Source organism: Dermacentor variabilis, chromosome 9 (assembly GCF_050947875.1).
Source record: "Dermacentor variabilis isolate Ectoservices chromosome 9, ASM5094787v1, whole genome shotgun sequence".
Lineage (NCBI taxonomy): Eukaryota > Metazoa > Arthropoda > Arachnida > Ixodida > Ixodidae > Dermacentor > Dermacentor variabilis.
Window position 1 is genome coordinate 112,904,201 of NC_134576.1, and position 16,683 is coordinate 112,920,883.

Here is a 16,683-nt window from a genome sequence, read left to right on the forward strand (position 1 = left end):
TCTTCAGTCATAGTCCATTTCACACAGCTTAGCACGACAGGAGCTGCCGGTGGCGGCGAATGTGAACACAACGGTGCGTTTGCGTTCGCCGTCGATGCGCAGCGAACAGTCGTGTACCTCACGGAAGTATGGTCAAGAAGCGCGAGGAAGAAAAATATACCCTAAAAGGAAGACTGATGCAAGGATATGACGGCAAAATGGCGACTGCAGATCTGAGTGTTCGCCTTCATAGCCCAAGCTCTTAAGCCATTACAGCTGTGGAGGCGAAGACAGGCAATTCCCATTGGACACGAAGCTGTTCCTTATGAACGGCTCCTTTGTTAATGTTGTATTACTAGATCATGGCAGAGCAGCGTCGGAAATGTATAGTGCTCAGCAATTGAAAGTCAGCATCCGAACAGACGACTGCCACCGTCTTTTTTGCTTTTGATGCGCCACAGGCGAACTGTAGACCATCGCCGTGTAACCAAATGAAGTAACAATGCGCTACAGAGGTTCTGGCTCTCACTGTACACTACGATGCATCCCCTCGGCGTCTTCAGCGCATACAATCGGTGCAAAAAGCGCCGGAGACCACGTGCTTCTTGTAGCGCGTCTCAACTACGGAGCACTGCGCGTACTGTTGCCTACAGACGGCGCGCATCCAGTCTTTCCGCCATTCCATCTGGTGATGCCGCTATGAAAAACGATTGAAGTGAATGGCCTAACCAGCTTCAGTCGTGTTTCAGAAAATGTTCGTGCGCCGAAGAACACGTGTTTGACCAGATTTGTTGCCACGTGGTATCCCGGCAACGCAAAACAGGAAAAAACGACGGAACATAATAGACAGCTTTAGTATTGCGTACGCAGCGTACGCAACGGCGTTGCGTACGCAGGATCGCTACGTTCCTCGAAGTGCGCATGTGCAGAACGCAACACGAACGCTACGTGATGCGTGGCGGCTCTTGCGTGCTGCGTACGTATCGTCATGACGCAGCACTAAAACCGTCTAATAAATAAGCGTAGTTGGCGGCAGAGCATGCCGAGTGCAGCCCGGCCGTCACATGCCATTACATTCGTGGCGCCGGCGCATGAAGGCGCCACCAGTCCAAACTGATCCAGCTCCCGGTACCCATAGAGCAAAAAAAAAACGGCGTCTGTAGCAGAGAAACGGCACCTAAATTCCCATTGGCTGCGACGCTACGTCACGAGCACGCCTCAATATAGGAGTTACGGCGACGCGACGCCGCGGGGCGAGACGGTTTGTCGTCGGGACAAGGGCCTAGCGCGACGCGCTCGCGTGGGTGCCGCTGTCTCGATCTCGGAAGCCAGCCCACGATCCGTATCTCTCTCTCTCACCGCGACTGGGTTTAGCTGCTGTGTGCGCCTGCCTGCCTTGGTGGCCGCTGCTGCTTTCTTGGTCCGTCGTCGCGCAGAAGGTGGGTAGCATGCGTCGTTGGCACCGAAAGGCTGCTGCTGCATTCTATACCACTGGCTACCGCTGTGGTACGTTACTCTTAGCAAAAAACACGAAGGACTGCTCAGCGGCGTTCAATTAGACATTAATGTTTTCGCATTCACAACTGGTAAGAATTGCTTAGGTGCCCTCGGATTTTTCGGGTGTGTGTTTGGTTTAGGGGATACCACAAGCCCATGCGTATTTGTTCATTTCCTAATACCTTCTTTGTTCCTGCTACTGCATTACATGAAGTTTGTTTGGAGGCACTTATCAGTAACATTTGTTAGCCTGACGAATGCAATCAGTTTATTGTATGCACACAAGTATTCTTGAGGTATTTTGCGGTACAAACCTTTACGTTAGCTATCACAAAGTCTATTTCCCGGCCATTTCACTCGCTACGAATTGTTCAAAGCGCCCGTTTAGTCAAACCATGAGTTTTCTGTCTTTATTTAAAATTCCTGTTTGCTGCTATTTTGCACACTGATTGGACCACTGTTCAGGGGTGAAGCACTATTATCGGGGAAGTCCACAGTTGTAGGAAATGTTTTGAGGTGATGTCCTGCCTTAAGCAGAGGCTGCAGATGCATTCAATAGCCGCGTTTCACATTTCCAGGAACGGCATGATAGCGTGCACGCAGTTTTTGTGCGCCTGCTTATAAAGTAGTAAAGGTTACCTTCACCATAAGGGGCGAAGAAATAACATGAGAACATGCCACGTTAATTGGTAAGCTGCTAAGCGCGAAAGAGCAGCTTATAGACCCTTTTAAAGTGTTAGTTAGCTCACTATAATCAGATGGCGCTGGCGACATGAGAAACCACATGTTGCCTCAAGAATCAACACGACGCCTAGCACTTTGGAGTATTTTATTCCCGCTCACGACGGGCTCGCTCCAATAGCCGTGGAATGCAAGTATGCTCATGTAGTTAAAGCTTAGGTGAAAGTTAAAGTACGCTATAGACGGTCGACGTAGATCCGGAGCTCGAGTACTACCGCGTCATTTATAAATATTCAGTTTGAATGTGCTAAATTCCACATTCATTTTATCTGCTAAATAGACCGCACTCGCATACAAACTTGAGTAAAGGTGACTCGTAGTTGTAGGGTTCACCATTTGGAGATTTTCACAGGACTTTTCGTACTAAAGTCTTATCAGCTCGCAATGTTTTTCGTTCAAAAGGAAAAACCATTAAAAAAAATTGCGAACCCTTCTCAAATGGCGTTGTACTAACTCTGGTTTACTACGGAAAAGAAAGTGTATAGTTTTTCTCACCCATGAAAGGGCCTGGCATGAACAAATCTGGCCTAATTGACACTTTCAGCTATGATTACACACACAAAAAATGTGTCATCAGCAAAGCGGCAGAAAAGCACTGGGACTATCGGGATAATGGCCACAGACGACTCCAAATAATAGACCCTAGTGAGAAATTTCGGCTATCACCCAATATTCACCGCAACTGTGCTAGTCTCCTGCACAGGCTTAGGCTAGGTGTGGTGTTTACTCGCGGGTAAGTGCACCTCGGACTGTGAGCTGTGCAGCTTGAATGAGACAATAGGTCGTGTGCTGTGCGACTGCTCAACTTTTGACGCTTTTCCACATACCGAGGTCAATGACCTTACGCGCGTTTGCAGACCGCCGCTGTCGGAGGATGTTATTTATGGCCCTTGGGCGGACGTTAACCGGAGGTCTAAGGCCATCCGGGTCTTACTTCACCTTCATTGAAAAGTACGGGCCTTGACTGTAGGCTCTGAGCAGTCAAAATTGCTTGCTATGTGTTTTACGCCCCCCTTCTCTCGCCATCATCCACCATCATGTGCCTCTTTCTTCTCCTTTTTTGTTCCCTCTTTCCCTGCCCCCAGTACACAGTAGCTGGTTGGAGGAATGTACCTCAGGCCGACCTCTCAACATCTCGTATCATTAAACCTTCATCTGTCTGTCTGTCTGTCCGTCTGTCTGTCCGTCTCTATGTCCATCTGTCTGTCTGTCTGTCTGTCCGTCCGTCCGTCCGTCCGTCCGTCCGTGCGTCCGTCCGTGCGTCCACCTGTCCGCCTGTCTGTCCGTGTGTCTGTCTGTCTGTCTGTCTGTCTGTCTGTCTGTCCGTCCGTCCCCTCCGTCCGTCCGTCCACCTGTCCACCTGTCTGTCTGTCTGTCGGTCTGTCTGTCTGTCTGTCTGTCTGTCTGTCCGTCTGTATGTCCGTCTGTCTGTCTGTCTGTCTGTCTGTCTGTCTGTCTGTCTGTCTGTCTGTCTGTCTGTCTGTCTGTCTGTCTGTCTGTCTGTCTGTCTGTCTGTATGTCCGTCTGTCTGTCTGTCTATCTCTCTGTCTGTCTGTCTGTCTGTCCGTCCGCCTGTCTGTCTGTCTGTCTGTCTGTCTGTCTGTCTGTCTGTCTGTCTGTCTGTCTGTCTGTCTGTCTGTCTGTCTGTCTGTCTGTCTGTCTGTCTGTCTGTCTGTCTGTCGCTACATTCAAAATAAATGATGTAGGAATAGCACACGAAACACTGTTACTGGACCAAAAACACGACAACTTGTCCCTTGCCCTCTCCCACCTCTCCCATGCCTTTCGCAATAAATAAAGGAAAAAAAGAAAGAAGGAAATGACAGTAATGCCAATTCAATGCATCGCATAAAGTGCGTACCCTTGCGGCCTGGAAAGCAATATAAAGTCCTGCCTTAGAGTACATTCATCGTACGGCAATGTTCGAGCCCTTAGAATCAGCTTGGAAGAATGTTTATGTGATATTTACATGTCTTTCAATGCTTTGACGCTAGTTTCCTACAGTTTACGCACTCATTTTCGGCAGCAAACGCCGGAGCAGCGTCTTGCTGCACCGAACCAGTATCACGTAGTGGCGTAGTAAACTGAGACAAGCAATGGACGCGTCGCCACCTGATCAAACATGGCGGGGCCTCCGAGAACGCGATGAAAAGGGTCTATAATCGCGGCACTACCGGTATCATGCCAGTCATGCTAGTATGCACAGTATCGCTCTGGTTTTTTCACATCTAGATGGCGCGTTAAACAGTTCCCGTTTGAGCGACAGTCAACGGTACCGACTACTGTACCTTTCGTAAACCTCTGTCCATCTTTTGAAGCGAAGAAACATATTTGGCCTAGCAGAATTATTCCACACACTTTTTACTCTTTATTTGTTTCCTTTCAAGGTTGGAGAATGAAGGCATCGTTCGGGTAGGGTGGCTAGAATTGGGAGGTGTGAAGACCGCGGCGCCGCCGCCATTGCGTAGGGAGGCCCCGCTACACGTTCCTCCCACTTGGGTAAAATTTGGCGCTTCCGTCGGGGGCGCGGGTAGGGTGTCTAGCGCGGGGGCGTCGTGAGCTTGTCAGTCTCGTAGGCCACGGTGCAGTGCAAAGTAACTCTCGTGGTCGGTATAGTGCAGCTGTAGTTTTCTCACGTTTCCTAAATTTCGATCGCTTCACAACAAAGCGAATCTAAGTGGCACAGAATGGGATGACGTGAAAGTCAGAGTGCGTGAGTGCTTCAGGTCTTGGGACAAGCTTCGAGCGCACGAGGAGCGTGGGGCGAATAAAATCGTCTCCGACGCGATCCTCCTGCTCTCGAGGCCACTGTCCGGTGGCCCTGGTGTTGCTTCGGCTCTGTCCTCACTCCGAAAGGAACTTCGGATTCCCCTGCAGCGACGCTGGGACGGCTTGAGGGCCACAGACTGAGCAGAGCTGTGGGAAATGGAAGCGTGGTGCAGCAGAAACGTCCTACGTAAGCATCTTCCAAGGAAGAACACAACTGTCTTTTCCCTAATAGATCCAAGTGATGGTAGCATAGTCGAGTCACTAGATGGAGTTCTTGCACTGGCGAGGCAGTTTTACGTGACCTTGTGTGCCTCTACAGTTGCCTCCAGCTGTCTTTCCGTTTGCTTCACCAGCTGAGCCGCCACAAGTGTGCGACTCAACCATAGATGAGGACGAGCTATTTTCGGCCTTGAACTCTTTGAAGCGCAATCGCAGTCCAGGATCCGATGGTCTGACAGTCGAATTTTATGTTAAATTTTGGACACTGTTAGTGAAGCTGTTCACATCACTGGTGAACAGGCTAGTCGGTGAAGGGATTTTGTCAGCGTCTCTACGAGAGGGCCTAATCACTCTCCTTTGTAAGGACGAGTGTACGCGACTCACACCCGTGCTCAGCACTGTTTTGGGTCCATACCAGGCATGTAGTGTCCAGGGGCGCTCTACTCAACTTCACGGTTTAGCAATGAGCAAGGGACCTTCTCCTGGAGGGAAATACCAGGAAACTTCCCGGTATTCTTCGCTCCTTCGATCAGGAGAAGGCTTTCGACATCATTAGCCATAGGTACCTTTTCCGTGTTCTGGAAGAGGCTGGTTTTAGTGTGAGTTTTCGGCAGATGGTCCAAGCTTTGTATTCTCGACCGACTTCTGCTGTTGTCATACGGGACCGCGTCTCGGGGGGGAGGGGGGGAGGGGGCTTCTGTATCCCTCAGCATGTCTATACAACCTCATTCAGACACTCGAGAACAGGTTCACTCGTGCATTTAGCATTACGCGACTGCACGCAAAAGTTGTCAATAATTTCTTGCTTCTATCAGCCAATGTGCCACAGATTGGCTGCAGGAGACATTCCACTGATCTAACAGGATCGCTGTCTAGGTTTTATTATATAACACGTATTCACTTTTTCCTCAAAAGCTTAAATCAGTGTGCCATCCACAACAAAGCCAAGAAGGTTAAACCCAGCGTTTTGTAAAAATGTGATGTTATGCAATAACTGTGTTATTTCCAACAAACATGTATTAAGTCGCAAGCGCTTTGTACTTTCTAGAATTTCTTCACAACAATGTTGATATATTGCATGAACTTCCTCCATTTAAAGTAATGTTACAATCGCAAATATGTGACTTATGTGCGGGCGACGCATTCAAGGTTATTCCAATGCGCTGGTCTTGCGCAGCAACTCCTATGAACTATATTTTCGGTAAGGCATAAGCGCGCTAATCTCGGCAAGAGGTGATCGCAAAAACCGTTGCTTTGTCGGCTGCGTAGTCGGTGCTCGCTGTTTCCATGTGGAATGAGAGCAGCGAAACTTCATTAAATTCTCTCAGCATCTAAATGTAGAGAAAAAAGTCTGGTCAGATTTTAACGCATTCAAACGCAAAAACTAAGCGCTACCAAATCATTTTCCCGCCCGGAGGTATGCAGACGCCCCGAGAAACAACGGCGCCCTAAACGGCGCCCCGGCCGGCAGCGCCATCACGTGGCAGCAACGCGTTTTTCGGCCAACTTCCGGAGGCCGGTTTTCACACCTCTCCATTCTAGCCACCCTAGTTCGGGGTCGAGTTTCGCATCCCGGCCAGCATTGGCTATTAGCCATAAAAGTGTGCGTGCGTGCGTGTGTGTGTGTGTGTGTGTGTGTGTGTGTGTGTGTGTGTGTGTGTGTGTGTGTGTGTGTGTGTGTGTGTGTGTGTGTGTGTGTGTGTGTGTGGGTGTGTGTGTGTGTGTGTGTGTGTGTGTGTGCGTGCGTGCGCGTGCGTGTGTGCGTGCGTGTGTGTGTGTGTGTGCGTGCGTGCGTGTGTGTGTGTGTGTGTGTGTGTGTGTGTGTGTGTGTGTGTGTGTGTGTGTGTGTGTGTGTGTGCGTGTGTGTATGTGTGTGTGTGTGTGCACAAAGCTGATAACTCGGGATGAAGGTCCTTGTAGCCACCTGGATGGCTGAGTGTAAAGCATTATTTCAGTAGATGCAATCACGGCAGTTGTAAATTGCCAGAAAATTAATTTATTCAACACCACGCCTCATCGTCTTCTAAAACTTAATTTTCTGTTAATCTATCGTAAGGTAGACTCTAGATGGAAGTAGACCACGCCGTAATGCGGAATCCTAAAAACCCAGAGCCTTTTGCAGGCACCCCTGTAAAGCAGAAAGAAGAAAATATGGTCATTTCTACAAGAGAGCGATATGCAAACTAGGAGGAGGTAGACACCAGGAGAAAAGCGTTTTTTTTTTCAGGAGAACTGCAAAAATTAAATTAATGCGCCTATCTGGCTCATCGACGTTTACAAAAACCACGCGCCATATTGCGAAATGCCTATTTCTTTCGTAGTTGAAGAAGAGCATGATTGCGCATTTATCACTGCTTCGGTCTTGCACCAAACTTTCCTAATAAATGTTATCGTATTGATCGGTTACTACAATACTTGGCAATGTTCCTTATTTTTGTTTTATCAAGAAAAAGCATTGACGTTGTCTTCTCCTTCGCCCCTATCAGTAGGTGAATTGTGAATTCCGTTCCCCGCAATACCGTTAAGCATGTCGTATCAGATTGCATTGCATTATTTGCTCGAAGGTGCATCGCAGAGACTCGGCTGCAGGCAAATCGACATATTTTTTTTTTTGAATCACCTACAAGTAACATTGCAAAGCGTTACATCGAGCGATCGGGACGGTCAAACGCGATTTCACTTCCAAGTCCGATTGTTCAGGAGCAGAGCAACCGCAAGCGGAAAATTTTTTCCGCCACAATTTTAAGAGAAAAGCCTACGTCCCTGTACATTCATATTGAACGTTATGAACTTTAGCGCGTTTTATTGTGGAACACCAAGATACCTCGAGGAATTTCGTCCACGTGCCTGTGTAATTCTGCGCCATAAGCCTACGAAATTGTCACTTCTTCCATTTAATTTTGGTTCGAAGGTATTTGTTTATCTTGCTGTTTGTAGCTATGCGACTTCACTGATAAATTATATCTACCGCCACGGCTCTTACAAGGTACGTCGAAAGAGTTGTGGCTGCTAAGGTATCACATCGTTTCAAGGATTGGAAATGTCACGTATTACGCCAAAAATTTTTTTGCATCATTAAGAGGCATTGGTAAAAATCACCTGATCATAGTACACATAACACTGCACTATAAATTTAGTGAATCATGACGCATACGTTTAAGCACAGAAGACGTCACTAATAAAATTAATCGGCATTGTGAAGCTGGAACGTTTTTTTTTATTCCTGTATGTATATGTTTGTGTATTAATATCCCTGATGTTATTGCCACACAAAACTGCAAGCGCAGTAGTAGAACTTACGAATAACAAATAAAATAAATCATAATCATCGTCATCATCATCCTATTTTAAGTCCACTGCAGGACGAATGCCTCTTTCTTCAGTGGCAGAAATACATATAAATCAGCGCATAGTTGCAAAATTATTAATGCAAGTGGTTAGGTGGGCTATAAAATACAGAAGTGCGTTCGCAGCCAGAAACTCGTGTTACGGTTGGAACAGTTGTTTTATCCAGATCAGTTGCATGCGAATATGGTTACCATACACGATAAACAACAGACCTGACAGACAGACATGATGAACAACATGCACAAATGTACGATTCATAAACCCGCTTCGCTTTAATAAAGCACTCGCAAATGTCGAATTGCACTTTCAAGAACTATTGAACACCCACGTACCATTCCGTCGTCAAAAATTTTCGCATCATCGGCGCTCATGCCCGTGGCAGTCTGTAAGCAAGGTATTTACACTTGAGAACAGGAAACAGTATTTCTGACGAACGTCGGCTCCACGAGTAGAAATACCCGGGCGCTACTTGTCGCTCTACTTCTAGGTAGAGAACGAGAAGAAAGGGGGTTAACCGAGGGGCCCGATTTGTATTTGTCATATCATAAGAAGGGCCAACCAACACTGACACTAACGACAACGTAGGGGAAATTGTGCTTAATAAATGAAATAAAGCGATAAATTAATGGAAATGAAAGTGGATGAAAAAACAACGCGAAATGTCATTAATTTTCAATAATTTATCGTTTCTTTACTTCATTTATTAGGCACAATTAATTTCCCCTATGTTGTCCTCGGTGTCAGTGTTTGTTGGCTCCTTATGATATGACTAATAAACATCGGGCCCCTCGGTTAACCCCGTTTCTTCTCGTTGGAGCATTTATTATGGAATGACGGGAACAAAGCACATGCCGAGCCACTCAATGCCTACGTCAACACTTCATCACAGCCTTTGGCCGTCTTTTTTTTTTCAACTTTCCGTTTATTGAAATTAAATTTTGGAGTCTTAAGTGCTGCTTGCATGCCTCATCGGCTTAAAGGCACGCCACGGTGAGGCCGGCGGGGGGGGGGGGGGGGGGGTGCGTGTAGGGAGGCAATAAGGGTACAAATTTTTGCTGACCACTTAGGGTTCTTTTATGTGCACCCACTGCATAATAAACGAGTGTTCTTTTTGCACTCCAGTAGTATTTAAAGGCTGCCGCCGAAGCCGGCGTCGAACGTACTACTACGAGCTCAGACGCGGAACGCGTTATACACGCATAAGTACGAAGGCGGGTTTATTGTTTTTGTTTTTTTCCAGCTTTCAACATTCGGACTATTTCAGCGCGGGAAGGGCTTTGACGCTTGAATCCCGACAATTTGACGGTCATAAGCATGCGCTCGCAGTGCTATTGTGAGTACGCCTACGAGATGTCTTTGTGTAATCGATTCCTGAAGAAGCCATCGCCTTTAAAACGCACGTTATGTTGATTTGCAAGTAGTTGCGTAAGGCAAGAAAGTTGCATAGTCTGCTTTAAAATTGAAGAACAAACCTGCAAAGTGGCTTCATGTCTATAACTTCTGCACGCAGTCTATACATAGCGTGTCTCGCCGATAACCATAGGCTCGTTTCTAGTATCGTGTAATGCGCGGCTGTATTATACGATTCAAAGATTATGTACTGCTTGAAATAGTACGAACAGCTTATGTTACATTTGGAGCATATTGTCGTTTCTCTGAGTGGAAAACAGTTTTACCTCCATGCTATCGAGGCGCAACCTTTTTTTGACGTACTTACCTTAACTTTGGCGACTGCTTCCTGCGAGCAGCTCACGTACTGTAATAAACAAAGTATGGAAAGTGGAGTGTGTAACTGATCTGCCCTTAAGAAATGAATTATTTTATTTCATGACACTCCTTGTGTACTGAGTATCAAAATTGTGTGCAGTTACAATTGGATAGCCCCAGCTCCTGCAGGCCACTCTTAGGACCTGTAAATTTGGGAGTATGCGTCCGCATTTCAAGATTTTTGTAGTGATATAGCATAAAATTCCCTTACGGCCGTAATTCTTGATGTGCTCTTGAAGGTGTTGAATGATAGTTCAAAATGCACAAGCAGCTCTAAATGTCTAATACAAATACTTATATTTCGAAACATTCCAGTTCAGAAAAAAGCAAGTTTGAGTGTGCATAGGGGAGATGAAACGACATTTCATGGTCTTCGGAAAGTCAGTGAGTCCTATTACTACACCTCATTTGCGGCTGTCAAAATGTTCAAAAAATTACGTGGTGAACGAACGAATATCGTACTTGTTCCTTTCCATGGGCTACTTTGGACCCGTGAGACATCAACATCTGGGAGCCACTTTTGTGTTGCAATGTGTATGGCCCGCTCACTGTTAGCGCAACATTTTGGAAACACCCCTAAGGGCAGCTTACAGATATATATAAAAAAAAACGCTTTCGGGAAGAAAGTGTCCGAGCAGATGACAGGAACAGAAATTCTGCATTTATTATTTCTAAGCTTGATATTTAGTCGAATATATTGCGTAAGATTATAATGCGGACATTCAGGAATGAACCAGAATATTTATAATTTGTTTTTTTTAAACAATGCCAGCCGGTCCTCGAGACGCGTATATTATCTTGAGCCTTGCTGTTATAATCTTTACTTTCAGGACATATATATATATATATATATATATTTATTATGGCCCGCTAAATACATTTGTCTTTGGGCAGCTGTACGGACAGCCCTGCGTCTTGGGAGGCTTTTAGAGAGAAGAACTTGCCAAACAACACAGTAATTCGTGGCATGCTTTAGAAACAGATAATCGAAACGGGACGATGGATAAGTATTCTCACTGTGTGGTCACGACTTGGGCGCTTGATGGCCTCACTTCCGCAGGTTCAGTGTACTTCCTGACATTTTTTGCCTCAAGAACACTAATGAAGCTCTATCTAACTTGCGCAGTTTAGGGCGCCTTCTAAATGAAATAATGCTTTACCAGATAACGTAACCTATTAATTTCTAACGCACCTTCTTTCTGCCTTTCCTGAAAAAGGCGTTATCAGTGCAGAATCAACCCCTTTGTGTGGTAGGCAGAGCAGTACGATTATTCACATGTTGTCTCTAACCATTGAATGGCTTCTATATGAAAAACCAAAGGTTTAATATGTGCGAATCGAAATTTAATTGTTCTATACGTGCCAGACAACAACCCTCTGACGCGTTGGTTTTTTCTTTGAAAGATGGCTTTCGTTGGAATAAGTTTGGGTTCCCCATAGTCCGAGTACTAATTACAAGATATCAACCAGGAAAACCAATTTCACTTACAACGCTCGACTTCTGATCGTCAGGTATGGACGATAACTGCATTCCGCATGTATTCAGGGCCGGTATCATCTGGTCGATGACCTGTAACGCCGCGATAAACAGCAAAAAAGAAGAAAAAGTTCAGCGGAGCTTGTCCCTGTGAAGCCACGCGTCAATGAGACACAGTTTCAGAGGCACAGTTGTTTCCACCTTCATTCGCGTTTAATCACTGAATAAATTTTCCCGCTTGAAATTACGAAGGGTCCTGTCCCATGGCTAACAATATCCAACACGCGTTGTCTCGTCACCTGCGTGAAAACACGCAGGCGTCCTAGCATAAAGAGCTTGTAATGTCAGTCAGCGCCCCACGAAATCTAAGACAAAGCAAGAGACACTGTGAGACCTGGAGGATTCAAATCACCATAATCGGAGTATGTAAACCAGCACCTCCTCTTTCTTGAGGAATGTCCCATGGTGAAAAAGGTAACGTATTACAAAGCAGTTTTGTTTCTTTCACAATTGGTGCGCGACGGGTACAAACGCTCTGAGTTATTACGGTTATAAAATGCGGAAAAGCGACATTGTAAAACATGCCTACGGACGGCACATAGTAATTGAAATGAGACACTGCGAACCGTCCAACTAATATGTTCACAGACATTTGCTACTCATTATTTTTAATGCTCATTCACTGAGGATGCCGTTCGTGCATGTAACTACCGATGTGTCGTAAGCGCGGTTGCGCATCCTTGCTGACATCATCTCATATACTATAGAACGCCGCTTATACGTTTCATAAGAAACCACGGGGAAAGAACGCATAAAATGGACAAGGGTTGCATCGAATAACACTTGCAGGAACGGCAAAAACGAAGCACAAAGCCACTCAGCGTTATGGAATTTGAAGTTGAGAAGAAGGCCAGCGAACTATTGAAACACGCTAACTTGACGCTATAAAATCAACATACTGAAAATCCGCGAAGTGACCGCCTTCCGCGGCAACTTGTCGCAATGATCGCCGGCGCCATCGACGTTTCCCAGCGTTTGAACCGAGAAAACGAAATGAACTGGAACGTGTTTACAAGATTTTACTGCTTTTTTTTAGTGCTACGTGCTACTTGAAAGCATTCAACATACCGTAACGATGCAACGGAACGTGAACCGTGTGAAGCGAACAAGAAGCCGATAAGCCCTTTCCACATTCGCGACTTTGCGTGATGTCAGACTAATTCATTCACAGCGGGCTACTTTTTTTTAGCTGGGGCACACTCAGCCGCTGGCTACATTTCGATTGTCCATGTCACTTTTAAGCAGCCAAAAGGGAGATATTTCGCGTATTTTTTCCCGTCGGCGCTTTATTTCGACGCGATTATGCGAATACGATTCACAGGCTACGTACATATCTGAGCGACGAAAAACGAAAGAAAATGGACGTTTCTCTTAAGTTTTTTGAAGACGTCAGGAGTATATGATATTGCAACATGTTCAATGTACTAGACGCCGAGCGATACCAACCTGCATGGCGACTTGAGGAGTCATGGAAGCCATACCCATGAGGCAGACCTGGATATCGGGCAACTTGCTCATAACTAGCTGTTTGGTCTGGGGATCGGTAATCTTCTCATCGAGCAGTTTCTGCACAATCTCCAAGAGGCCGCCGCTTTGGCCTGCATGGGCCCGTTAGCGGGCAAAAGTTAGAATGATTACTCCTTGTCGAAATTGAGGCAAATACCTACACAAACACAAACACACGCGTATATATATATGTATATATATATATATATATATATATATACAGTGGTTCCAGGAAATACGGGCAAATTCGCATAAACCTTTGGAGCACACATGTTCTTTACGAGACATTGTTGGCACAGATTGTTTACATGTCGCAAACACGCGCATTAGTACTACACAGCGATCCTCGCTGGACGATTTTGCTAATTTCACTATTTATTTAAAATTGTTCTAATTACCCGAACTCGTTTCCGTGACCACTTCTCGTCTTTCCACACTGTGCACCCCTTCGGTAAGCGCCTCAGGCAACGCATAGATTTCCCTCAAGAGGTTGTATGGGCTAAAAGCTTTGCGCCTCTTGCGATTGTTAAGAGCGAAGATAAATACTAACGAGGTGACGTGCTCGTTAATTGTTAGCAGGTCTCATTGGAACATGAAAAACGTGTGGCTGGTTAAAAAAATAACTTCGATTTTCTCTCACCTATCGCTCACGACTGTACATCGTACATGTGCTGCGTGAGCAGGCTTGCCCCGGGGCTCCGTCTCTTGCAACCGCGTTAGATCGTCGAGCAAGCTGTGGATCTTTCAAGTAGAAGGAACTACACTTGGGCGAGCTGGTACTGATCGACAAGACGAAAGGACCCGTGGTATGCTGGTACTGCGTTAGCAGGTACGATGTGTCTTGCGCGACGTTCCGTTGCTTCAACGTCTACGTCCCTACCACGCCCACCTTGAAAAATCCTCTTGAAGGGGCGGCTCAAGACGAAGAGGATCTTTCAAGGTGAGCGTGGTACGGACGTAGACGTTGAAGCAACGTCATGTGGCGCAAGACGCATCGTACCTGCTAGCGCAGTACCAGCAAAACACGGGTTCTTTCGTCTCGTATGGTCAGCGTAGCAAAGCCAAATGGCGTGAGAATTGCTATGGACTTTATCAACGTAACTTAACCAACCTTCTTCACCGTTTACTCGTGGAAGTCACCTGCGTCAACTTGATCATGAGTCTGTATGCTACGAGACAAATTAGTGTCGTTGCTTGTACTTTCTCAAAAGCGTTCACGCTGCTTCTACAGCAACCTGCTGATGAAAACTAGCACAAAATTTTAGTTGGGTGAATTGCGAACCTTTTACATAGAGATAATTAGGTACCACATTCGCTGCTTCCTTCGAAGCTTTGCATCTGTTCCTGGGACCGTGGTTACCAAATGCCTAATAATACTGTTGTATTCTCTACTGTTTATCTCGGGATGCTAAATGAAGTAGTAAAGTGTCCAAGCCCGTTAATGTGTGAAGCTTACGTGAGCATGGCCCACCCACTCCATTGAAGAAGGCCACTGAGAGCGACACAAGTTCCGCTTCACAAAAGAGCGCTTCGTAGAAAGTTTGCGATCGTAGCTATATTAAGGCATAGAAAGTATATGTAGTGCGATATACTCGACTTTCATCTCTTGTCTATCCTCTTCAATAACGGTGTGCACATGTGTGTACGTGATTTTGTTTTCAGTTCTGTACAATGTTGGCAAAGAATCAAAACCTCTGGCATTGCTGCGTGTAAGGCAGGGAGTCGGGCAGTTGGAATTTAGACTAGGCCATGTTCCAATGCGTAAGCAAAACGAAAGAGGGGCAGAGACAAAAAGGATGACAGCGATCTACCTTTTCTGTCGTGCTTCTTGCCTCTGAAACTCTAGTCATTTTTCTTACGCACTGAAATCTGTACTGCTCTGGCATTGGATTGCGGATAAATTGAACACTTGGATACCCAATACGCTTCGATTTCAGGACAGCATGGGTGGTACTACTAAACGCAACCATTTTGTGAAGGCACTCTCAGATATATCGGATGTCCGATATGGCCTGTTTTATCAGCAATGGGTAAGTATCTGTGTTCTTTTTGTTAAGGTTCACAGAAATATATTTCCTCTCTCGTAATGCTTGCAACAATTGACAACACTTTTTTTTATTTTCTATGAGCCGGTCATTCAGTACTTTTTAAAATAAAGAAAAGGTCTAAATCAATATTTCTTTACGCTGTTATTATGAGTGCTGCTTAAAAATGCACAGATCACTTTACTGCCTTGGCTTTACTTTAGTGGAGTCTGCAGAGCCTTCGAATAAAATGGTTTAGATTTCACACAGTTATCGGCTGCCCGTTATAAATCGTGGCCCAATGATTTATGGTGGCACCGTTAGCTAGTATTACACGTCGTTTCAGATAGACGTAGTAAACTAGCACGTACGGCAAGTAAATATTACGGAGTTTTCTTACCTTGCACGTATCCAATGGTGACCACTGACACCAGTAGCGCTGCAACGAAAAACCTAAAATCCATGGTCGGCACTTAAGCAAATGAAGGAGTGCCCGCAACTGAAGGGTAAACCGTTAGGACGTTGCAAGGCCCGCCGTTTTTAAAGGAATCGACATGTTCCGCTTGACCAGAATCGAGCGTGCAGGAGAGGTACACGAGGGCGAGAGAAAGAGCAGTTGACGATCACGCGTCATTTATGATGCAGATTGGATTGGGACGATAAGAGGCGGGCAGATGCCGAAACGCTTGGTAGAGCGACCTTCGGACTTGGCCCGACAGAAGTGACATCACATTTGCTTGTAAGCACGTGTACAACACTGCGAATTATTCGAAAGGCTTCATAAAGACAAGATGCATGACAGCTGGTCACGCTCCTGCGACCTTCCGTGGCCAGAGCTGGTCTCTTTCCTCTTCGTGATTGCTGCTACAAGGCACGTGTTCCGTTGTTGTACTCGTGTCGAAGGACAAGTACCTGTGTCAGTTGGCATGGTTACCACAGATGATCGCTTTCTTTCCTAAGTCACTCACATTATTCGAACAGTAATTTCTAACAAAACTTATATTCGTCTGAAACATGTACGACATTTCTCTGTCTTTACACTAAAGCCACGGATGAACGGAAAGCCTACTATAAGCATTAGAAGTCATATTTGTCTTGCTTTTTTATGTAGCCTGTTGAGGCAAATTTTCCAAAAGAACTTTGTTGCCTTGACTCTCTCATATGACCGCACATTAGTGTTCTTTGTTCATAGAGGAATGCCGCTGTAGCCAAGACTTTGGCAAGCCCCCTTGACGAACCCTTTGGCTACAGCCACACACTTAGTTTCACTACGAGTCACCACCGAGACTACTGCTT

The 16,683-nt window shown here is 45.9% G+C and overlaps 1 protein-coding gene across 1 annotated transcript; it reads right to left on the bottom strand.

Moving 5' to 3' along the window:
• Positions 1-7,178: 7,178 nt before the first annotated feature.
• Positions 7,179-15,918, bottom strand: LOC142558140 (uncharacterized). Its single transcript, XM_075670299.1, has 6 exons — positions 15,788-15,918; positions 13,304-13,455; positions 11,810-11,890; positions 10,271-10,309; positions 8,886-8,936; positions 7,179-7,333 (listed from the first exon to the last, which is right to left on the bottom strand). Exons 1-6 carry the CDS (start codon positions 15,849-15,851, stop codon positions 7,304-7,306), a joined length of 417 nt encoding a protein of 138 aa, XP_075526414.1. The 5' UTR covers positions 15,852-15,918; the 3' UTR covers positions 7,179-7,303.
• Between the last annotated feature and the right edge of the window lie 765 nt (positions 15,919-16,683).